At 37.2% G+C, this 25,908-nt stretch overlaps 1 protein-coding gene across 1 annotated transcript; it reads left to right on the top strand.

Annotated features, from left to right (window-relative positions):
• Positions 1 to 525: 525 nt before the first annotated feature.
• GNAT3 (G protein subunit alpha transducin 3) lies at positions 526 to 25,384 on the top strand (the record flags this gene model as incomplete). The annotated part of the gene is made up of 8 exons (XM_079541831.1): positions 526 to 643; positions 7,917 to 7,959; positions 12,050 to 12,191; positions 16,823 to 16,980; positions 19,340 to 19,468; positions 23,666 to 23,795; positions 23,984 to 24,137; positions 25,194 to 25,384. 8 exons carry the CDS (start codon positions 526 to 528, stop codon positions 25,382 to 25,384), a joined length of 1,065 nt encoding a protein of 354 aa, XP_079397957.1.
• Between the last annotated feature and the right edge of the window lie 524 nt (positions 25,385 to 25,908).

Raw genomic sequence — 25,908 nt, 5'->3', positions numbered from 1 at the left:
ATGAAAATACATCGAACATACTGCGTGCTGATTAATAACTCGATTAGATAACAAAGATATTTACTTATGACAACTTAGAATGCTTCAAAGACATATAAGTCTTTTTTTTTTTTTCTCCACAGCACAAAGACTGATTCATACGCTGAAATTTTTTCCCTTAAGCTGCTCCCAACTTTTTTTCATTTGAAGACATTCTGCATATTTATTTGAAATGGGTGAGGCTGTATCCCATCCAAACAAGGACAGAGAACCATCCAGACCTGGTTTTTATTTTTGAATACATCATCTTGGTTCTATGGCATCACAACAGTACATTTTATGTCTCTATGCAAATCCTTGACTGTAATGTCTTCAGATCATATGACACATGTAAATGGACAACTTGATTTGAAAGCTGAGCACAGGGGTTGAACGGGATTTTTAGATTTTCTCAAAGAACAGGCTATTGGCCTTCTGTAATAAAAGCAATTGGTCTATCTAGAAGTAAATCAGTTGGGACAAAGAAAGGATTGTGAATACCTCAAGATGGGCGGTGGAGCCAGTTCTGAGAGCAAGGAGTCAGCCAGGAGATCCAGAGAGCTGGAAAAGAAACTCCAGGAAGATGCAGAGAGGGAAGCCAGGACAGTCAAACTACTACTGTTGGGTAAATAAAATAAAAATTGTTGATAATATTCTTTCACTGATGTGTTATTTTGCTCTAAAATTTTAGAACAGTGAATCTCTCTGAATGTACTTATTTACTAGAAGAAAATAATCCACATAGTACACAAGTATAGCATACTTTCTGGTTGTTGATATGTATGAAGCCAACGACTAAGACACAAGGAATGGGCTGAAAATGATCATGTAATTATAGGACGAAAGATGAATATATATTTTTAAGGTCCCTTCCAACCTAAGCCATTCTGTGATTCTAAGTATGCAATTTTAAATTATATAAATCTTTAAGAATGTAAAAGAATGTAAAGATTTGAGAAATGAGAAGTTGCTTTTAGAATAAATGTTCTGATGCTTAATTATGCAGAATGTAATTCAGACTTTTTGTATGATACTATATGCACTCATTTACAGCAGGATTAAGCGATACAAATGGTTAAATAGAAAACCTTCACATGTTATCACTTATTGAAATTTATTGTTTTCCAAACTCTTCCACCCCATTTTTACAGAAGCCCTTAGGAGAGTTTTTTTTTTTTAATGCATAAAAATGCAGATAGCAGAACAGAAGGTAGTAAAATGAAATAGCGTTATTAAAAATAATATAAAAAATATTGGTCCTGCTGAGTCAAAGTCAAGTTAGTCAAAACCAGAATCATACTTATTCCAGCATCCTGCCTCTGACCAACACTGATCCACAAAGGAAATACATTACATCCTTAAGAGGAACTTAGAGAATAAAAAGAAACTTGTAAGATAAGCAGCTTGATTATATATTTTGATCTTCAAACCTTGGCACTCACTGTGGGCTGTCTTACACTGGACACAAACTTACTTCTAGAAAATATGTATGTATTTATTATTAAGAACACTAACACAGAAAGTTTTCCTATATATACAGTCTTTTTATTTTTGACATTATTCAGCATTACAGTTCTGTTAGTAAAATGCTCTGAGATCAGTTGCAAGCTATATGAAAAAGACTTCAATTTAATTCGTTTGATATTTTTCATTCTCAACTATTCACATTCTATTCATGAAACAAGACAACCATCTGAACTTGATACATTTTTACCAGTTTTCTCTATAGTATGTATTTCTATGTTATCTACTTTTATTCATAATACACAGAATAAAAATTGAAATTTGTGTCTGGATGCTGTTTTGGAAAGGCTTTTCTTCTGGGGAGCTGTTAGGATCTAGACTACAAGGATCAAAACACTTGATGAATAAATAGATAGATAGATAGACAGACAGACAGACAGTCAATAACCTGCATTTAGTTGGTCTTAAAAAAAATTGAGGTGAATAAAACTTAGGCCTGTTTTCAGTCTAAGTTAGAGTGAAGGTTTCTGTTGAACATCTGCTGAAGCAGTGTGTATTAGGGGCACCACATCAACTTTTCTATAGCCAGCTGGTGATTAGGGCAGCCAGCTATCTGGCCTTATCACCAGAACTTTAAGCTAGATTACCTAGATTTGATGGAGAAATGGGATGTAGTGCTGAGTGACTGAGAAGAACCAGGGAGCACTGTCACTTCGAGAAGAATGGGAGAACTTCTGATTTGTCCCAGAGGAATTTGGGAGGTTCTCCCAAGAAGCTGAAGTGCCTCTACACCAATGCACGCAACATGGGTAATAAGCAAGAGGAGATGGAAATAATGTTGCAATTAGAAAATTATGACCTAATTGCAATCATGGAAATGTGGTGGGACAAATGACATAACTGGAATACTCTGATTTCTACAAGCTTTTTAGAAGGGATAGGCAGGGCAGAAGGGGTGGGGGACTTGCCCTTTGTGTTAATGAGATGTCTCTGAGAAACAGCCATGACCAGCTGTGAGCTTGTTGTGTCCTCTGATACATCATTTTATACAAATTGAATGACAGACAGAAACAAAAGACAACGCAGTTGTTTGTATCATGTTCCTTAATCTCAGCAAACACATTCTGTACACAGAGCTGATAATTTGCTGTTTAAACACACACACACACACAGGGAGAGGAATCAATAGAAAAATGATGTCCCTTTATCATGCTCTTGAGAAGCTGCCTAGTAGCCAGGAGGTCTAAGCCCTCTCTGCTAAATGCTGCTGTGCTACCAAGGCCATCCTTGCCAGAAATATACTTTCTGCATGTTTTTACTTTAAAAAATCATACCAGAACTCTAAGATGAAAGTTTTATTTCTTTTGCTTCAGGAAATAGGTATGGTCAAGCCTTGTACCACATTGCCTGAAGTTTACGTACTTCGTAGGCCAGCCTGTAATTTGCATGTAAATTGCAAAGCACACCACAACAGCTGGTACTCACAGTATTACATATCAACAGCGACATTTCACAGAAAGAAGAACTCACCTGTAGATCAGACACCTATTAGAACTTTGAAGTTGATTACAACTTTCGAGTTTATTAGTTCAGGAGAGCTTCCAGTGGTGAGTGCTGGCCACCCCCATCTCACTTGGAAGTACTCGTTTTTAGAGTATTTAGTCTACCTCATGATTGTGATGTGATGAAGTGATGAAAAGTCCAGTGAATTTTTTTTTTAGTTTTAGACATAAATATTTGCCTCCATTGAATACAGATCTCTGATAGTGGGTCTGAATACAGAGTTTCAAAGTGTAGACAGTTAAAATGAATCAAATCCTTCACAATTACCATAGTTCTGGGGACAGGTTAAGATTGCTGCTATCACTATCTGTTCTGAAAGCAAAGACTTTGAGAACAATAATCCTGTTGACTGGAAGACACTAGTTTATTTATTTTTTTACTTTTGGGGAGTTGAGTGGAGAAGACATTTAAGAACTTTATACCATCAAGAGAAAAGAGGGCTAATTGAGAACTTAGATCTCTTTACCAGTTTCCTTCTGTGCATAAATTTGCTCAGTTTGGTAAGAGGATCAGAAAGCTGTGATTTTGAGAGCTTTAAGCACCACAGGTAAGTCTCAGGCAGAGGTGAGACACATGTTCTGATCTTAATTTGACGATTTTCTTTCTCCATTTTTTGCCATTTCACATGAAAGTCAGTGTCTTCCGTAACAAATTTCAAACAAAATATTCAGGTAGTACTTTTTATTTTCTTACTTTTCCTTCTGGAAAATTTCCCAAACCAAACCTTTATTATCATATAAATAATAACTGTGAAGAGATAACAGCTATTTCTTTTGATATAGAAAAGAAGCACAATATATTAAAAAAAAAAAAAAAAAAAAAAACTTCTTCAACAGCTCAGCAGACGTTAATCTTGAAAGGGATTTGTTACTCTCCATGGCATCCACAAATATTCAAACAAAGCATAGTCATTAATGATCTGTGCAATGGCACAGACTGTACCCTCAGCAATTTTTTTATGACACAAAAAACAAGAGGAGTGGCTGATATGACAGAGGATTGTACTATCATCCAGAGGGACGGTGACATGCTGAATAAATATGTTGATAGGAACCTCACAAAGTTTGTGAACAAGAAGTGTAAAGTCCTGCATCTGAGGACAAACAACTTTGTACACCAAGACATGCTGGGGACATGAAATGGAAAGCAGCTCTGCAGAAAAAGACCTGGAGGTGCTGGTGGACACCAAGTTGGACATGAGCCAGCAGTGCACTCTATCTGCCAAGAAAACTAAACATATCCTGGACTTCATTAGGCAGAGTACTGGCAGCAGGTTGAGGCTTTCCAGTGCAAAAGAGACATAGGCATACTGGAAAGAATCCATTGTAGCACCAATGAGATGACAAAGGGACTGGAGAACTTCTCCTGTGAGAAAAGTCTGAGGAAGCTATCTAGGACTGTGCAGCCTGGAGGAAACTCAAAGGAATCTCATCAATGTCCATAAATATCTGAAGGACAGAACCAGGTTCTTTTCAGTGGTGCCCAGTGATTAGACAAGAGGCAATAGGCAGAAACTGTAAGAACATTCTATCTGAACTCCAGGAAGTATATCATTACTGTGCAGACAGAGCACTGCGACAGCTGCCCAGAGGCAGATGTGGAGTCATCTCCTCAGAGATCACCACAAGTCTTCAGGTCATGGAGGCACCCTGCTCTGAGTGTCCTTGCTTGGGCAGAGGCTGTAGCAGATGGACCCAGAGGTCCTTCACACCTTGACCAGTCTGTGATTCTGCATAGGAAAGTAGAGGGAGTCAGGATGCAGCTGACGTCTTGGTTTTATCTCTACTTTGAATTCAGGCAAGTATCCTTGACTTTCAAGGCACCTCCTTTTTTTTTTTTTTTTTTTTTTTTTCTCTATTCCTGATCTATCTGTATACTTCTGTGCACTGTAGAGGCTGAGACTTCCTGGAGCAAAGGAAAAATCATGTCACGCTGCTGGGTGAGGTTCTGCAGCAGCTCCATGCTTTCAGCCATACCACAATGCACTTCTTTTTGAGTCTTCCCTGAAGCCACAGTGAGTCCAGAAGCACAGATCAGCATCGAACTTGGGAGGTTGAGTTCAAAACATCCCAGCCAAGAAGAGAGGCAGTTACAGGTTGCCAGTCTGTTTGTTAAGAACAGTGTGAAAGAGGATGCAGCACACACCAGGTCACAGCGAATATCTTTTGACTCCCAAGAGCACAGCAAGAATTTCAGGCATTGACTGAGATATTTCTGCCTTTATTTTCCATATTTTTATTCATTTCCAGGAAATTTGGCATCCAAATAGAGATATAGAAATCAAAGATAAATTTGAAATCAACTGCATGTGAAATGCAAAATACATGCAATGGCATGTTACTTGTCCCCATCAGGCAGATACCTTCACAGATCTTTGCAGATTGTTATTCAAAAGCCAGTTAAACTTTCCAAGCTTTAAGACAAGACTGATTTCGGCCTAAGGCCTACTATGTTATGTAGAAAATTTGGGCTAGATTACAATTTCTCTCTACACCACTTCCTAAAGGAAAGCGACCCTCAGCTCCCCCTGCAGTCTTGCAGGGGCTACCCAATGTTTTTTCTGTTGTTTGCATGAGCAGAAGATTCTGCAGAGCATTGAAATGCAGCTTTGGCCCTGCACTCCCATCCTGAGGAGCCCGCTGTACAGGAAGGGGAAGCAAGAGAGGAAGCAGGTGCAAAGAAATTGTTTCTGGCCCATCTCCTGGGGTACAAATGCTGCTACAATGAAAGAACACTCCAGAGAAAAGCCAATGTCTGAGGGTCATTTGTTGTTTCAGAGGGCTAGAGCACCTCCCTTTCATAAGGGGCTCTCTCTTTGCCTGGGGCTCCGAGAAGAACGTATAGCAGCTTTCCAGAACCTGAAGGGGCCTACGAGAAAACTGGGGAGGGACTTTTTATAAGGGTAGATAGCAATAGGACAAGGTGAAATGGTTTTAAGCTGAAAGAGGGTAGATTTAGACTTGATATTAGGAAGAAATTGTTTAATGTGAGGTTGGTGAGAGACACCATAACAGATTGTCCACTGAAGTTGTAGATGCCTCCTTACTGGGAGCATTCAAGGCCAGGATGGATGGGGCTGTGAACAACTTGGTTTAGAGGGAGGTGTCCCTACCTACAACAGGGAGTTAGAACTTCATGGTCTCCAAGGTCCCTTCAAATCCCAACCACTCTAATGAAATTAGAGATGAACAGAGGTAAAGAAATGCTTCCATAAGATACAAATTATTACTGCCTACTCTATTTTACCGTTGTCTTCCAGATCTGGCAGAGAGCTTCATTTCTATGTTATGCTTCCTGACACCAATATGCAAAGGGACTTCTTCACAGTAAGGGTGACAGAGCACTGGAACAGGCTGCCCCAGGGAAGCTGAGGTTTCTCCTTCTCTGGAGATATTCAAGGCCGCCTGCACAGCTACCTGTGCAGACTACTGCATGGGTCCTGCTTTGCAGGGCGTTGGATTCAATGATCTCTGGAGGTCCCTTCCATCCCCTACAATTCTGTGATTCTGCGATCTTTCCATGAGATGAATGTAGGCATTCCTACAACTGCTTGTTTGTTTCTCTACAGAAAGTGCTGCAAACGCTGTCTCACCAATAGGTTTTTACCAGGTTCTTCAGAGAGGAATTGAGGACATAAAAAAAGATCCATAGCAAATTTGCATTTTGTTCAAACTGTGGCAGATGGCAGCATCAGATCATTTTGCATAGGCTTGATGTTTTTCTCTCACATTTTCTGCTGTTCCAATTGTGGGCATTAGAAAATGTTTTGCGTATGATTTGCTGTCTTGAGTAAATTAATTGAGTAAATTAATCTCTGTCATTTAAATGTTGTTAGATTTACAAAATCTGTTTGGGAAATTATCTTGCTTTTTCCATTCATTGAGGAGCCCCTAATTTCAGTCATTATGTCTCAGGTTTTCTCTTTTGTCAAAAGTATTCAACACTGTCCAATGAAGTAAATGATAACCTGAAAAAAGGCAATGATGATTCTTGTTCCAAGGATTCATATGCAAAATCAAATCCTCTCTTCAACTGCTTTTAAAATCTAGCCCTTGTTTGGCAGGTGTAGTCAAGTCCTGTTCCTCACCAATCTCACTGACAGAAATTAAAATTAGTTAAACTCACACTAATTTCCAGTGGAAAGGTTTCTATTGCAATTACCAACTTTGCGTGAGATGAGAAGGCCAAATTCATCAGAGTGCTCTAACCAAAAGTTAACTCCACTTCTGAAAAATGTCTGTGCAACCAAAAGCCTGCGGAATTTTATTGTGGAACCATTCCCAAGCTGTATCTGCAACATGGCACATGGCTACATGGTAGGTTTCCCTCTCAAAGCAGTAGAACATGGAACAGAGTCAATGTAGCACTATCAAGACATTTGCTCATGTGCTTCCTCTGCATCATGACATAAACCGCGCAGATACTCCACTTTTCCAGTTGTTCAAACACACTGGAGGGTTTGGCTTATAAAAGTCATGAAACACATTATATGAGAAGCTACGAATCATGTAATGAACAACACTCAGGAGCTGGAGCTTTTTCCATCTCTTTTTGCCCATATACCCAGCTGATGGTCACACAATCAAAATAAAATCCTTACCTTATTTCTTTAACAATTGAAGAGACTATGTTTTTGCTTTAATTGACTGCATGTTCCTTTCTTTTTAAAGAATTCCTTTCCTTTCTCAGAATTAATACTTTGTCCAAGATTTCATCTTTTTAAATTGCTGGAGAGGATTATAGTTAGTGCAATGAGGATCTGGAACATCTATATCGCTCCTCATAGATACAAAATTCTGTTCCAGAGTGGTATTTTTAATATTTGCTACTTATTTATGTATCAATCACATCTTAATACTCCCTTTCTGCAGGTGCTGGAGAGTCAGGAAAGAGCACTATTGTAAAGCAAATGAAGTAAGTGCATGAATATTCATATCAGTTGTTGAAATTGTTATTTGTAGCATAAGTCACCTAGCTAATTCCTTAATACAATATTTATGCTTATTTGAATAATATGCAAAGAAACATCATTAAAATCAAGTTTTTATTCAACAACACAAAGTGACTAAGGCACACAGCTGGACTGGTAATCAAATCTGCTCAAATCGTGCACATCTTCTTGCTAAAGAACAGGGAAGCTTCAAAATTGTCTTTGGTAGGAGTTACAGATCACAGAGATATAAAACAATGGGCCATAACAGATCCACCTAACCTACTATCCCATCTTCTCCAGTATCTATTGGAGGATGTTTCCAGAACAAACCAAACATGGAAGCACATTGTAATACTTTCACTAAATATCCTGCTGGTATCTGGTGATCTGTGAGTCAGGCAGCATCCTGAAGCAGAGAACCAGAGATGGTATCATTGTGTTTAAAAGCCTTCAGTTACTTCATATCTGGTTTCTCCTGAATCTCTTTGAACCAATGTAAACATGTGCATTATTCGATGGCGAGTAGTTCCACAGTTTAATTTCACAATGTCAATCATCTCCCTTTGCTCAATTTTAATTTAGTCCTTATTAATTTCATTTTATTTCACTGTATATCAAATGAAAATATTGAAGCATTCACATTATACAAAAATAGTGCTCCATCATTGTTTTTCCAAACTGAATTCCATAGAACACTGTTGGTTTCCACGTTATTTTTCTAGATCCTGCCAGTGGCCAGAATGATTGTTCTCAGGTCTTCCACAGTTCAGATGAGAAAATCTTTAGTTGTCAACCCATACTGTATGACAGGGTAATCATACTATAATCAAAAGGGAAGAAAATAGACTGTGCAAGCCCAAATACAGAAATCACTGTTCAAATTTGGATTAACTGGTATGGAAGAATTGGGGACTGTGCATAAAACTACTGCAAGAATATTTGTGGTAGAAATGTGTTCAACATGTACATGATGCCACACAGATTGAAGTCAGTAGTGTTATTTCTCCATAAATATTCAGCAAATATCAATGAATGTCAGTGAGTGCTATTTTTTCCACGTGGAGGAATTCACTACTTTTCTTCATACATACTTCCATGTCAGATGCCATTTTGTCAGACTGCCCCTCTGCTGTCATGTGTTACTCAGCAAAAAACTGCAAAAGAATACTGGTGGAAAGATTCAACCTCCATACTCTACCACCAACATTTGCCTTTGACATCATGAGCCAACACCATAAAATAGGAGGCATTACTTTCAGAGCAGCCCTTGTACAGGAAAAAATTACAGGCATAGTAACCATTAAGTCATGACTCCACTCTCTTCCTGTGTAAGAAAAAAAAATGTTTTACTAAATCAGAAATATTATTTCTACTTTAAGTTCTCCTAAATGCTTCATCTTCACCAACATATTTTAAAAAGTGGAGTAAAAACTGTTATACCATAAAACCAATTTGCTACTACTTAAGCACCTCATTTTCTAATTGGACTGATTTAATACCATGCATTCAGTAGTTGCCTAATTATTTTTTGTTCCAGTTCAGTGGTGGATGACTTTATTTTTGTTTAGTGTTGCAGTTAGGAAACACTTACTATGCAATAAACCATTGAAATGTATTGGGCTGAAAACTTCACAAACTAGGAGAGGATTGAAGATGTTCCTCTGACCTGAGCACTTTAATAAAGCAGATAACCCTAAACAGCTTCAAAGAGAGGTCAGAAAATGACAAAGCTACGTTACTTGAAGACTTGCACATATATGAGCTGCCAATCTGAGCCCAAATATGAACTATTTTCCAATAAAAATGTTGATGAAAATTATCCCTTTTCACACAAAATGTTAACTTTCTGTCATAACCAATTTTTTTTTCCTAAAAAGGGAAAATTTACAGTTTAAGAAAAGTTGATTTTTTGGTTAAGTATAACATTTTCTAGAGAAGACTGATAAATACTTACACAGGGAGTCATTTTGCTGAAAACACAAATTCACACCAAAATTAGATTTATTTTACCCCTATTAATATAATTTTCTAATTCCTAAACCTCATTCTTCCCAGAGTGAAAATTTCAATCGAAGTTAAAACATTCCACTTAGCTTTGCACAGTATCTTCTGACGCTCTGAATATAAATTGTTACAAGCTCCCCCAAAAAGCTAGGATGGTTATGGAGCAAAACTAAAAAGAGAAATAAAAATGCTCTTCTGGACCTCCTCATTTCTGACTCTCACATTTCCAATGTGTGAGATAACTTGTTTAAAACCAAATTGTGTATTTCTGTGCCTTGAATTTTCAATGCAAATCTATTTTGTAAGTCTCAGAACTATAACAGTCCAGTAAACAAAAAGAAAAAAAATTATCTGGTAACTCATCAAGCCCGCTGAGACTGAACCAATGCCACCTATCTGGTAAGAGATCCACCTTGTGTGAAAATAATAATAATTAAAATGTGGAGATTGAACTCTTTCTTCCCATAGGCACATAATCTAGATATTATGACTAGAAAAAAACACTTCACAGATTCAGCATCCTGCATGTAATTTTCATAGGTTGTTTATTTTATCCAAGGAAGATTTTCTGTTTGATAGAAAGCTTTTTCTGTCTATACATATATCATTCTTAAGAAAGGATTTTAAAACAAGGTGACAACAAGATGACACAAGAATGATGAATGTTTAATAAAAGCAGCAAAATTCACCACTGATTTAAAAGGCTGGCTAACATATCTTCTTCCAGAGGACATAAATACATATACATTGAAAAAAAATAGCACATAAAAAGCCTGCAGCAAAAACAAGGTTTTGTTCTGTAATTATATATTCTTGTTTTATTTCAAGATCTTAAATGTTCTTCCTCTCTTTGTTCTTCAAAGGAAAGCATGAAAACAACATATAAAATAGTCATTTGGAGACTGCATTAATGTCTTGCCTTCACTCTTATCCTGGATTTTTGCAGCCCCAGGCAAAACACTCATCTTCCCCACACATCCTGTTCTGGGCACTACTGTGAGAGGCTCAAAGCAGTCAAACCAAGCTCATGTGCTTCAAGTTTCAGCTGCTTTATATTTTGTTATAGAAAAACACCTACTTTCACAGGTAGCAAGTGGAAAGGTGGAGAAAATATGCTTAAATACAGTGTTCTGTATTTTCTGATGAGAGTTCAAAAATTTTTGATTTTAAGGTGATCTGACTCATTAAAGGAGGCCAGCTACAGCAATGGGGATCTCTGGCCTACATGGTGCTTTGTACACAGGCCATGGCTTAGGCCATCCCCAATCCACTACACCACCATCGAGCTGTATCAAACTTCTCCAAGTGAACCAATTTTATTTTTTTTTCCATCAAGACACAATCTGCACACTGATCTTGGAGAATTTTAACCCCACACCATCGTTCAGTCAGGGAACATTATGAAATTACAATCCCTCTTTCAGAATCATATTAATCATATTAATTGAAGAACTGAATTTGACAGCTAAAGTTCCTTGACCTTTTACAATATAGGGCAAATTCTCCTGAATAATACCTATCTTCCCAAAGATATTATAGGTAATAATATTAATATATTTCATGAACTGGAAGTTGTAATGAATGCATGGAGAAATATGCGTGTCTTTTTTTTTCTTGAGAAGTGTCTTGCAGTGCAGAAATTTAGTTACATTTCTTTTCCCACTCAGATGAGATTCGAGTTAAAAACAGTAGTGACTAAACAAAAAATGTAAGAGCCCAAGTCTAATACTGCAGATTCTAATAGTAAAATATTTGAGATCTAACTCCAGCTATGCACCTTTGAATCCATAGGAGTGGGCTGGGGATCTGTACTGGAGGCATACAGCATTACTTTGAGTCATAGGTTACCTATTCACTAAAACTGGGAAGTTAAAACCGAGCTTTGTGTCATTACAGAAACCACTGTTAATCCATTCCACCAGAATAGGCAGATTAACCACTGATAAATGCTTCTCCATGAGACAGATGGATTCAGTTCTTTTTCATACAAAACAAAACAAAAATTTGATCCAACTTTTCTCGTGTTTCCTTTTTACCTGTACACTTTTTTGTTTGTTTTTACTCCAGGATCATCCATAAAGATGGTTTCACATACCAAGAACGCATGGAGTTCCGGCCTATCATTTACAGTAACACAGTGCAGTCTATCCTGTCTATCGTGAAAGCAATGACTAAGTTAGGGATCAGTTATGAAAACCCAGCTAGAATTGTGAGTATGAAGTTCTTTGTCTTTAAGTAGGTATTAAAATACATTCTTTTGAAATAACAGGAGATTCTAATAGAAAGAAAAAGAGTTCATTGTTCATTTTATTGTAATATGACAGTAAAGCAAGAGAGGTGAGTATCTGCTTTACAGTAGGGAAAACTAAATACTGTTTGTGTTAGGATTCAACAAGATTTCCTTACATTAATACACATAAGAAAAAAAAAATTCTTGTCTCTTTAGGCACTTATTTATTGATATTGGGAATTGTAATAAGTATTTCCCTTTTAAGAATGAAATCTGGGGCTCAAACACATAAGGAAATGTCATGTACATTGTTGGGAATACTTCAGTTTTGTCTTGCTCCTGGGGCAGGGACCTCCACAGTGTACAGGAGCAATGCTTACACATTGACACTGCAGAGAAGTGGAGTTTGACTTTCCTGGTGTGTTTTGCAGTACTGTACACAAGAACACTGAGGAAAAACAAAACATTCCAGATTGTCCAACTTCTTTAATGGAGCCTGTAACACTGATTTCAGCGCCTTGTAGACTTTATGAGGAGACTTTAAATAGGATTCATGGAAGTAGTTTTGATCAGAAATTTGATTAGAGAGACAAAAAAATGCGGAAACTCAGTTCCCACTTTTGTGCCCTCGAGCAAAGGCTAGCAATACCATACTTCCATCCAGTACATTGGTTCCAAATCATACAACTTTGGGCTTCTTTTGGCAAGTAAACTGTGTCTCGCTCCAATTAATAGGAGAGAGGTTCTTTTAATATCTGTATACCCAGCGTGAGATTAAGAAACGACAGTTCAAATGTTGGTCTGACCAGTTTATTACAGATCTTAATTAGGGAGATGGGAAGGGGAGGACGGACACTATTATGAATTAGGGCAATGGGGAAGGGAAGGAGGGTGATAGAAAAGATAGAAAAGAAGAAGCAAGGAGTCTTTATAGGAAGCAAGAGGGACATAGTCACCAGAAATTAGAAATTCAGATCTTGCTGAGAATTTCTTGAAAGTCTGTCAGAATATCAACTGGTTCCAATTTCAGAAAATTCTGCACATTCCCAAACAATTCATCTTAGAGGGAATTACATCTGCTTATCTGAAAGGAGCTCTCCTTGTTCCAGAAGCCTGTATCTCTTTATAATGACATATGGTAGTTTGACCTAAAAACTGATAAACAAATGATTCAGTGGTTACTAAGGGATGTACGATCATTTGACAAAAATTAAAAAAAAAATACTTTCTTCTTTTATTCTTTTAAGAGTTCATGTTCACAAACCATGCAAACAAATGTAAAAGTCCCCTAAACCAGCATACAGAATATAGGCCCATGTGAATATGCTTCAGTATGGCCCAGTCTCCATTGTAACAGACACATGTAATAGGCACTGCATGAGGATGCATCTGCCAGTCTACATGGCCTTAGCCAGACCAACCTTATAAAACCTATATCTAAAATCTAAACTTGAGATAAGTTCTGTCCATGTTGCATAATTCAGCCCCTTTCCCTACTTACACCAAACTTTCTGGGAAGTTCATACATGTTCACTCATCATTCTTCTGACTTGCAGCCCTCAATGGTACCCTGGATTCCATTGGAAGAGGGGTGGCCAGCTGTACAGGGGAAGTGACTGTCCCCCCCTGTTCTGCACTTGTGAGGCTCCAGATGGAGTACTGTGTCCAAGCCTGGGGCCCCAAATGCAGGAAGGATGATCTAATAAATTTTCTACCAACCTTCTTGATCATTTCTTCAGCTCAATGTGATTGTAAGAGCATTATGAGCAAAGATATCAAAGAGGATATGCAACATACTCTGCTTCTCCTTTTATTCACAAACCAAATTTTACTGTAGAAGCAAACAAGTTAGTTATGTTAACTTTGCTCTTGGTAAATCCATGCTGGCTGTTCAAAAACAGTGTGTCTAAACTATATCAAGACATAAGTGATAGAAAAGAAGAAAATTTTGAATTTGTACTTTACTTTTACTTAACTTTTGTCCATATTAGACGTGTTTGATGAATGTCCTTAGGGCTGTCTGGACCTCCCTTACTTCGTCCTTTTTTTCCAGGGTTTTCTTCTCATGGAAGAAATAGCTAGTTACAGATATTAACTATTTATTATTAAACTATAAAGCTTTTTGTCCAGTATCCAAGTTGAGAATTTCCCGGAATTACTTGTTCCCTGATGGAGAAGTCACTGTTTCACGAGTTGACCATGGAGCAGCTTCTCAGAAATGAACATACACCAAGTATCCACTGCTTGCTCCTAGGAGACTACTGCAATCCACGCTGTAAGCAGCAACATAAAGATTCAATTTTCAACAAGAAAATTAAAATATGAAAGCCCAAAGCTAGTTTGACAAATGCTCATTTGTGGATTACTCCTGTGCAAAAGAGATATAAAACTTTTATTTTTTTTTCCTTTGCATGCATTTATTTTAACAAAATTGAAGTTAGAAGGATCACTGCAAGATCCCATAAAGCTTCTTCCAAAAATCTATGCTAACTTCACAGAAATTATTTCCAAGGGTTTTCGCAAACTGGAGAACCAATAATTGATTTTTTAAATTCTTTTTAATTTTTGTTAAATAGGCACAGTTAATTTCTTAGCATCATACAAACCAAATGCAGAAAATACAGATATTGTGAGTTTATCACTTACAGCACAGTAAGTACACCCTTATTTTCACTGTCATTGGCAGAACAGGCCTTTAGTTGACTACATCTGTATAAGGCATTTGCAGTGCCTTGTTTCTATTCTCCCAGAATCACAAAAGAGCAATCTGGCTCTAAGTTTTAAAGATTCTGGAAGCTTCACTCACATTTACTAAACATTATCCCTTCTTCCAAATGCAAAACTAGCTTGCTTCTTCTGTGAAATTGTTACACATACATAAGTTTGAACCGTTTAGATATAAAGCTTGATTTCTGTTGAACTTTGTTCTTGCTGAGTTCTGGCCAAGAATTACCAGGCCAAAGTCACTAAGGCACTGACTGAGCTTATCTTCAGCGCTGAAAGCAGTGCAGAGACAAAGTAGCAAAGGCAAACTACACATTATATAAACCAGGGCTATGATAGACTCGGTTTGCTGCTATCTTCCTTTTTGACATAAGAAATAAAATCCACTGTTGCCACCTTTTGCATAATAACCAGTGAGCTCAAGGCTTCTCATTATACATTACTGAACCAACAGTTTCAGCACTGCAGGAGAACAGTTATAAACATTAAATGATATGTGATAACATCAAGGTAAGAACATCAAGGTAAGAACTTGGCAATTCTTATCTTGAAGCTGAACATGTGTGCACTCCAGACAGCAGCCCTGAAGACAAATGAAGCTGCATACACAAGAAATGATGAGTCAGGTCTGCTGATCACAGCACTGACCTGTAGGATGGGGCTGTAGAATGGAGCTGTTTGTGGGGGTTTAGAACGCACAAGGACAATTGTACTGTTCTCTCTTTTCTTTTAAACAAAACTTTCTATTTTTCCACATTATATCATAGAATCATAAAATCATAGAATCATAGATGGCCTGGGTTGAAAAGGACCACAATGATCATTTAGTTTCAACCCCCCTGCTATGTGCAGGGTCACCAACCACCAGACCAGGCTGCCCAGAGCCACATCCAGCCTGGCCTTGAATGCCTCCAGCGGGGATGTTATATGGGGCATGTTATATTATATCTGCATGTTATCTTGATTTTACCACTATTTTATAAAACCTGCTATCTTTTTCTTTTGATCAGTCTCTTATTTTCACAACATTTCTACAGACTGCAACTTCTAGTGAAATGTAAAAAAATATGCCACATCCCTAAAATAATTTGTTATAAATTACTGTGAAGATGTTTTCCACCTTTGAATAAAACATACTCCCTGACAAAATAGGGTCTGTCAGAATTCATATTTACTTTTGCAATTGTTGACTGCAAGTTGCTTCAGTTGTCTACAGCTTGGAAGGAATTATGGTCTATAATTGCCCACTGCTTAACTCTATTTTACTTTTTTTTTCATTATTTTTAGTGCATTCATTACTGAAAAGAAATATTTTTAATGTAACAGATTGCATGAAGACTTTTTGGAATGACTGCAAAAGGAAGAATTTAGAAAATACATACAAAATATTTGGAATTTTTCAGGTTTCTTCTTCTCCTAGGGAAAAATATACTTCCTTTGCCTCCTTTCTCATCGTGTTTTAGAACTAGAATTTTTTTCTCCCAAATATATTCATAATTATATTTACTATATATTTCTGTCCTAATATAGTCACATAATATGCTTACTCTTTTACACTGAATTTTAGCTGATTTGCTTTTCCGTCTTAAAATAAAAGCCTTCCTTCAAAATTGGACCTTCTGAGAACACCTACAGAGAGATGAAACTGAGCCCATGTAGGAATGAAAGAAAACAGTAAAAAGCAAAAAATTCCATATCACAATTTGAGTATAAGTTTTGCACTAACTAATGGAAAGTGAACTTGTAAAAGGATGCATAAGTGAGCACAGTTACATGGGAAAAAGAAAGAGAGAAATTTTCCTGACACTGCAATTCCTTGTAAACCAAGCACACCCAGAAAGAGAGTACAGTATGTCTGCAGAATGTTCACTGAAATTTCTTCTTAGGAAGATGAAAGGAAACTCCATGACATGGAAACAAATCTGGATGATAGCAACATGTCTTCTGAGTTGGTTGAACTCATCCAGCAACTGTGGAAAGACGGTGGGATCCAGGCATGCTTTGCAAGGGCATCAGAGTACGAGCTCAATGACTCAGCAGCCTAGTAAGTGACACAACCTGAGGGTGCTGGGCACCTGGCTGTTACTGCAACAGCACGGGGTCCCTGCAGTTAGAACTTTTCACAAGCATAATCTATGAAAATTATTGCTCATTAACCTGAGAAAGAATGAGGCTTTTGCTACTCCTGCTATAATGTCAATAATGTATCTGAGACATTCAACCGAGGAAAGCAAGCAAAACTAAATAGCTCAATTCTGTGAGTCTTCTTAATTTTTGTTTTTAAAAATGTCTGTTGCCCCTGGGTAATTCTAAAATTGACAAAATGAAGGACAAGGTGAATTGAAACAGCCTAGGTTTTACCTGAAGTTGCACTTCAATACATTCAAGATTTCAAGCAGTTAAACATAAGTCCAGCAAAAACCATAAGTTTCCTTTAAAGGAATCTGGCTGCATGCCCTGGTGGTCCCTGGACTGTTAGTATCTCAGCATCCATCTTGGTCTGTGATGCCTGATGGCTCGTTTGCTTTCTGAGATCTGGGAGGTGGCAGGCACATAAACAGAGACTAGCCCTGTTCAGCTCCGATTTCATGGAGGGTCAGGATCCAGCTGGGGATCAGCAATCCTCTATGCACTTAGACGACTGCACAGATGATTGCACAGATGATTGCACAGTGATTGTCAGATGATTGTCAAAAGATTGTTCTGGAGTGCAGAAATCTGCCCCTTGGCCTGAAGAACAGTGCTGTTCCAGCTCAGGTCCGTTCCAAGACCTGCAGCTTGAGCCTTTGCTGCTCCCGCAGCTCCTCCTGCTGGATAAAGGTACCTGCACAGGGAAACTGCTTGAGGTGCTACTTCCACCTGGCAGAAAAAGGCATGATCAGATTCTGGTTAGTAATAACTCGTCAATTTTAGATAAGACCAGGGATATATCATGAAAAGAAAAAAATCTCTGGTATTCTTATCTTCAGATCATTTCAGCAATGCACCCATACACAGAAAACATTGTGCTAATGTGAGCCTGATTTGGCATTTGGACTAATCTACTGGCCAGCTCTCCATTCTGCCATTGGTGCCCTCCTGGGGCTATTTACAACAGTGGGAAGAATCCAAAGATATCTCTTGTTCTATTAATTAGATAATTAACTTGCAATTGCACTCGGATCAGCTGAATTTTATGGTCTTTATAACCATATACCACCATATCTTTACAATAAATATATATACAGAAGTGGCTTTGCTTTTGCTTTTACTTACAAATGTATTAATATTGCAGACAATAATGACAAGCTATGAGGTTTGTTTTGGTAGTTTTCTGGTTAAGATAAACAGCAAAGCTTCATGCTGAGCAGACTTTACTGCAGCAGAAAAAAAAAATTATGAACACTAAGAAACATTAGAGAGTCTGTGTTTTCTTTTCCAGAGATAAAATACACACTACAGAAAGAAAGGTGCCAAGTGAGACAGCGTAAGAGCTTTAAAGTGTTTCAACTGTTATGTGGTTTCTTGCTTTTATTTTACTTCATTATTTGAGTGTCAGTAGCTAGAAAGATTAGTAGTCAAAAAACTACTCACATATCACCTCTTTTTTTCCTTTTGTTGAATAAAAACTACCTTGCATTGCTTCCTAGATCAGTCAGTAAGATTTATAGACTCCATTAGGCCATTTGTAAGAAGTTACTTCTCACTGGAAGAGAAAGGAGGAAGGCTGGGGGAAGGCCAAGAACTGGCTTTAAAGATCTGGTTCAGATTCTCATTTCATGCAGATTTTATCTCTGTATGCTAGACACAAAACTAGATAATCCGCTCTTTTCCAGCTAGCTTTGAGACTGTTAACCTCATGGGTTCTCAGCTTAGTTGAAACGTCTGTTTTTTATTACAAAATATTTATTTTTAAATGTCATGCACCCTCCTCTTGTAAACTTGTCAAACAGACCCCTAACTAGGTGGAAACTGGCCCCCAACTGTGAATTACTCCGAACTCTTCTGCCTTCTCTTTTACTTGGGAAGAAAGATAGCATTACAAGAGAATGGTTTGATATGCTATATTATTTCTAGTTAGTCTAGTTCTTCCCCTGTGGTGCTAATTTCCATTTACTGAAGTGAAATGGACAACATCCCTTTCCTGACAAGGTGTTTTTTAGCATCCCGGAGAAAAACATGGATTTCCTTGACCTTCAATTCTCAGAAAGATGTTTATTATATATAACTAAATTAATGACATTTAATATATGTAATATTTTTAAAATCTAGATTGTGGATAAAGATTGTATAAAAAACAATAGTATTTAAGCATGTAATTTACAGAAAATATTTAGGAGTTCAATATGAATGGACTAGTGAATATGTTGTGCTTGGTTCACCCTTTGAATTCACCAATCACCATTTCTTTTTACTCTCCTTAGTTATCTCAATGATTTGGATAGGCTAGCAATGCCTGACTACGTGCCTAGTGAGCAAGATGTTCTGCACTCCCGAGTAAAAACAACTGGGATTATTGAGACTCAGTTTTCCTTCAAGGACTTGAACTTCAGGTACAAAAGATGCATTTGTCAGGCTTGTGTGGTTTTACCTTTTTGAGGTATTTTTCATTCAAAGTCATTGATTATATTACTACTAATCCAGTTGTTATATTCTTGAATCTTCTTTTTGTATGTGCCAAAGAAGATATTTTAATATCAGCACTCCAACTTTAAGTATATAATGGACTGTTATTAGGAGATCTCAGAATATCAGGTTCTAAAAGGACATTTTACATATGTAAGTGTTTTCAAAGCATTGTTTGTATTCTGCTATTTGAATAATTGCTTGTGACATTTATGAAATTTGCCTAACTAAAAGTCCTTAACAGCATGCAAAACATTTGATGACTGCTAATCTGCATGCATTCTCAACCTTTCACTCTCCTCATTTGGGAACAGAAATAACTGCTCTTAACAGTGGAATACATTACTGTTGGCAAAAAAAATAATAATGTCCCATGGATAATTATGTATTACCATGCATGGCGTCATTCTCTTTTAAGGTGAAAAGCAAAACATTCAGGAAAAAAAAATCCTCAAAATTAATGTCTCTAAGAAATTTGACTGAAAAAAACTGACATCTTCAGATACTCACGATTTAATTACTCTTGGTGAACAAACTAAAAACGTAATTTCATGTTAAAATATATTTGAATTGTTCTATAGCCCAGCCCCACTTTTCTCTATGGATTGAATTCCATTTAATTCTTAGTTTAAAAGCCACAGTGTGCATTAAGGAACATAAGACTAGACAAGAAAATGTCTATAGAGACAGTTGTAGGAAGTATCAGGATTATATTTTTTACATTTTTCAGAGGGCTTACTTTTTCCCTTGTGCCAATTAAACATCTCCCAAACTATCTAACTTAATCACACAGACTCTTTGATGAAACTGAGATCAGATTACATGTACAAATAAGACCCTAAAAATAGATGTACAACAAGAAAATTATTATCACCAATAAATGGGTCACGTCTGGAAACTGCCTTCATAAAATCATAGAATATGCCAAGTTGAAGGGACCTACAATCAAATTCACACAGGACTACCAAAAATCAAACTCTATATCTGAGAGCATCGTCCAAAAGCAATTTGAACTCTGGCAGCTTGTGGCTGTGCCCACTGCTCTGGGCAGCCTGTTCTATGACCACTGCCCTCTAGTGAAGAATCTTCTCCTAATGCAGCACTTAATCCCAAATACTATACTATTACTCATAAACATACTGTTCCTTTTTTCTCTGATTAATGTACTTCAGACTGCTTTCTACACTGGAAATCTGAACATCTACATAGTTACAACCACAGTTTATGTAAAATAAAAAAATTAATCCAAGATGGAGAATAAAATTATGAGACCGCAAACCCTCTATGAGATGAATGCTACCAGTCAGAATAAAATACTAGAATTGTGTGTAGGTCCAGATGAAATTTAGCACAACTGAAAATAAGATTCCTATCTGAACGCCTGTAAACAAGGGAGAGGTTCCTAATAACATTGAAAACACACACACAGAGTGTATTTGGCATCTTTTTTGCATCACAGTTGTATTATGCAAGTAAATTAATTGATGGTTTTATGACTTAAGTAATATGAAGTCACTACAAAACAATCTGAGAGTTTTGTTCATCTATAGGGATGCAGAGCAGCAATAAATCCATCTTAACCAGCCAGTTACAGCTAGTTTGCATTGCCAGAGCAATGCGAAACAGCTGGGAGATCCCGATGACTCTGCACTTAGTTTGATAAGCACCATAGAAACATCTATATAGAGAGGGACACTTCAGTGCTCAGAATGAGTTTTAGTTGAAGTACTTCAGAGAAGCTTGGGGTCACAAACCAAACATGGATAAAAAGAAATCATGAACAGATGCCTTATTCACTGAAGTTTTTACCCTCTTCTGATCTGACTGAGGCAGAAAACACTTTGTGCTGTAAAAGTCTGAATATCACAGTATTGCAGTTCCACACGAAACGTGGCTTTTTATTTGCTATCTTCTTAGCCATTATGTTGTTGTTTTAACATAATTTATCTTTCCTGTTATCTTAATTTCTTTCATTAACTGACTTTGATTTCCAGAAGCGAGAATACACTGAAATATTTTTAAAAGGAGATTGACCTCCAAAGGTCCTCTCCTGCTCTAGTGTCCATTGAAAAGCTAGGAAGAGTCTCACTGAAATCAGGCAAGTTTTATTTTATTTATTCAGGTCTCACTGTACGTACTGCTGACACAAATGAATACACAACTAGTCTCACCTGGAGGGGCTCAATTTTCCATGAGTAGTGCTAGGAGAATGCAGAGCTTTCAAGACTATCTTAGCTTATCTTGATAAAAGAATGTTAAGATCAGAAATATACCACTCATGGCACGACTTCAGCATGTTAAGTTCTGGAGTGACAAGATAAGAACTAAGCAAGCTAAGCTTAGTACAATAAAAACTGTCCATAAGCTTTGCCTCTGGCCTTGATCTTTTACTATTTTAATTTGACTCCTCATGAATAGTCACAGGACCATATGCTGAAAGATTGCAGGAAGGGAGTACATATTTGTATAACATATGCTTGTAAAACTTCATCAAAGATTAAATGTTGTAGTTTCTTTTTTTTCCTTTTTTTCCCCCTTTTTTGTCTCTGATTTCAGAGTTGCATACCACAAACCAAGGAAGACACAAAGTGGCAGTTGACTTTTGGACACCGATCACAACCAAAAGTCAAGATGGTTTATGTTGATCTCACTCAGTTTAGCCTACTGAACTCAGGGAATATGTGGTTGTTCCAAAACAGCTGCCTGATTTCCTAATAATTCACATTAGTAGACACACAAAGATCAAGGAGATGGCATGTACTAAAAACACTGTTTTCTCAAATTGCTTCTCAGCTAACCAAGTCATTCATCACTAGAATTGGGAAGGATTTCATTTCTTCTAAGGATGAAAAAATGATAATAAATTTTGTTTTGATCAGATGTATTGCTGATGGTGAAGAAAGGAGGATCGATGTGTTGAAAAAAAAAAGAAGTGTTTCAAGTAATAAATTTCTCTGATTACTATTGACTTGATTTTCTCCTACTGAATCAATTTTCATTGCTAGAAAAAATGAATTCTGTTTGATTTTAGATACTGCAGGAAATACATTCAAAGTGTAAGACCCAATACAGTTTCTTAAATGAATGGATAATGCAAAAGGGGATTAGGTTTAACAGTAAGTTCAGCAACATACTGAACTGGGAAAAATCGTCATGCACACAAGGAATCAGACTTGTCTTGTTTTTCCTTGCCAATGCACTTGAAAAATGCTCATTTTGCACAGAGAAAAATAGTGAAGAGAAAGACCAATTCCTTATCATTGTAAAACTGTAAATATAAGTAGTAATTTTGAAATCTAATGCTAAGAAAAACAACACAAATTTTGACAGAAGGTCCTTCTATATTAGGCACTAAACTTTATTATATTGAAGCTTGAGTTAACTTGCTCAGTTAGTTTTGGAACCCACACAAAAAGTCCATAAAAGGTTTATATGATTCTACCCAAAGACAGTAATTTCTGGCAAAAGCTGGAGTAAAATAATGCAGGGAAGGACAATTCTGCATTTTGCTCTCTGTGAATGAACAAATTTATGTTCCCCATGATTTACTGCTTAAACAGGAACTAAATGAGATGGATAAGGCAGAGACCTCTACACATAAACACAGGCTGCTGGTTATACAGTACCTAAATGATCACACAAGGACAATGAATCGATGACTAAATATAAAATCACACCAGCCAATGAAGCATAACTGGTGGATCAAACAGTGTCTGGTTTCCAATCATATGCCTTACTGATGAGCGTGTCAGTTCAACACAAGCAATTCTATAAACATATGATCATCGTTCTAAGAGTCTTTTGTGAATGTTTCATGTATGAATTCTGTCCTGAAAAATCCTTCCCTGCAGAGCTAAGTCCTGCCCTCAGCTCTTGTGAAGAGTCCAACTTCCTCAACAGAGAGAAATATCTGTCTGCCTAGTGCAGATATTTAAGCCTTTACATATAAAGCCATAAATAATATATAGTTCTCCTGCTGAGATGGAAATAGACCAACAAATATCTATTTTGTCAAAACGGATGTTTGATTGTCATCCTTCGCTAGTTGCACTCAGCAAATAAGCAGTGTGACTACATCCTTATAAGTTAGTGCCTCACACTGTACGTGTTTTTTTTCTGCACAGGATGTTTGATGTGGGTGGACAGCGATCAGAGAGAAAAAAGTGGATTCATTGCTTTGAGGGAGTGACCTGCATCATATTCTGTGCTGCACTCAGTGCCTATGACATGGTTCTGGTGGAAGATAAAGAAGTGGTGAGTCAGAAGAAACAATCCTTTTTGCTGCTTAGTTCTAATGCATTCTCTGATGGCTTATCAGAATTGTTCCTGTTCCCTTATAACAATTTAAAGGCTATTATGCTGTACGGGTTCTTGTCAGTGAAGATTACAGTAAAAATTGCATATGGGTTAAGATTTGGTGTTTACCTTTTGCATCACAACAGAACAGAATGCATGAAAGCCTTCAGCTGTTCAACAGCATCTGCAACCACAGCTGCTTTGCAACCACTTCCATCGTGCTGTTTCTAAACAAAAAAGACCTCTTTCAAGAGAAAATAGCAAAAGTTCATCTGAACATCTGCTTTCCTGAATACAATGGTAAGTTTGGGGTTTTCAGAAGAAAATACATTCAAATGATTGAGATTTTGCTTCAGATCACCTACAGATAGCCATTTAAAGACTAGGCATCTTGCCTGAACATTTAGCCTTTTTTCTCAAAAGACAAGAAAGGGAAAGACATTGGAATTCATCTCATCTACTCAGGGTACTTAGGTTGGGGTCAGCTGTCTCTGGAGACACTTATTTCACTCCACTGCAAGTAGAGGAATCTGAGACAACTAGAAGTTTCAAATGGCTGAAGACTTATATAATGAAAACAATTCTTATTTCAGTAGAAGCCAATGGGTTATCACTCACATATTTCAACCAGGTCTTTTGTCCCCACTTGGAAAACCATTTCTGTAAAGGAATTCTGCCTCTTTTTGTATGTCACAATGGTATCTACTGAAAAAAGAGAATGACAGCTGTTCCAAACTAATGCAAGAGAATACATGAAGCTATGCCAGAAAGTGCCAGAATAAAAACAAATGCTACCAGTATTTTAGTATTAACCTCCTATATTCCAGATAGGAATTGTCTGAAATAAAGCATACTTCAATAAATTATATTAATGGAAGAGAGATTGTGTGGACTTCCAGACAAAGAGCTGCTTCACTTCTTTTTTCGATAATCTATCAGTACAGTGACCCAAAATTGCACACTGCTTCACTGGGAGAATCAAACACTGTGCTGGAATAAATGGAGCAATGTCACTTTACCTTCATAGACACATGGGAGCCAGCAGGGCCCTCATACTACAGCCTGCTTCTAGATGTCTCATCCTTCTCTAGACCTACACTGAGTCCCAGTACCAGTGTTTAAACCTGCAGTTGCTCTAATGGAGTACTGCCAAACAGCAGCAAATTATGTATCTAATTCTCCCAGAATTTATGGTCCCTCCTTTCTCCCCCTGTTTGTCTCACTTTCTGCTTTCTTTCTGAAGTCCTTAACAGTGTCTTACTCACTTGTGAGCATTTCACCTAAGAAATGAGGAATTGCAATTTAAATTTGGATGGGCAGTATAGATATGGTATGTGTCTTCTGTGTTTCTACTAGGACTAAATACATTTGAAGATGCTGGGAATTATATCAAGAAACAATTCCTAGACTTGAACATAAGGAAAGAAGATAAGGAGATATACTGTCACCTAACCTGTGCCACAGACACCCAGAATGTCAGGTTTGTTTTTGATGCAGTCACAGATATAATAATCAAAGAAAATCTGAAAGACTGTGGGCTTTTCTAGCCATGCATTCCCTGACTTGTAGCCCAGTTCCACGTCTGTACATTTTCTTCTCTTCATCCTGCTTGCTGACTGAAATAAAACTCAGTAGGAATGAGGCTTTTGTTAGTTGTGAATTGAAGCCCTGGGTACAGCCAAAGCATTGCAAAACTACACTGACTTTCTGTGCATCATAAAATTGAAAAACATGCTTTGCTTCACAGAGATGCTAGTGAGTGATATATGAATCAAAGGGACATTCCTATCTCAATCAATATGTTTTGTAGGTAATCAGTAGCTGTCAGGAATTTCCTACTTCGGTGTCCTGTGTTTTTCAGTGAGAGAGCTTAAAAGGATAATACCAAACAGCTATTAGGTAACTGGCACATTTAAAGCTTTAAAAAAGAAAGTCATAACATTAAAATACTATCAGCAGATAATTTCCATTCACTACTCATGTTTTCATGTTACATTAACAACAAAAAATGACATAAATGACATTCCATTAACTTAGCAGAACCAAACTCCCAGACTTAACTGTCATACAA

This window comes from Tetrao urogallus (genome assembly GCF_951394365.1).
Source record: "Tetrao urogallus genome assembly, chromosome: 1".
Lineage (NCBI taxonomy): Eukaryota > Metazoa > Chordata > Aves > Galliformes > Phasianidae > Tetrao > Tetrao urogallus.
Note: the sequence above shows the minus strand (reverse complement) of the source record. Positions and strands in the feature narration are given on the sequence as shown.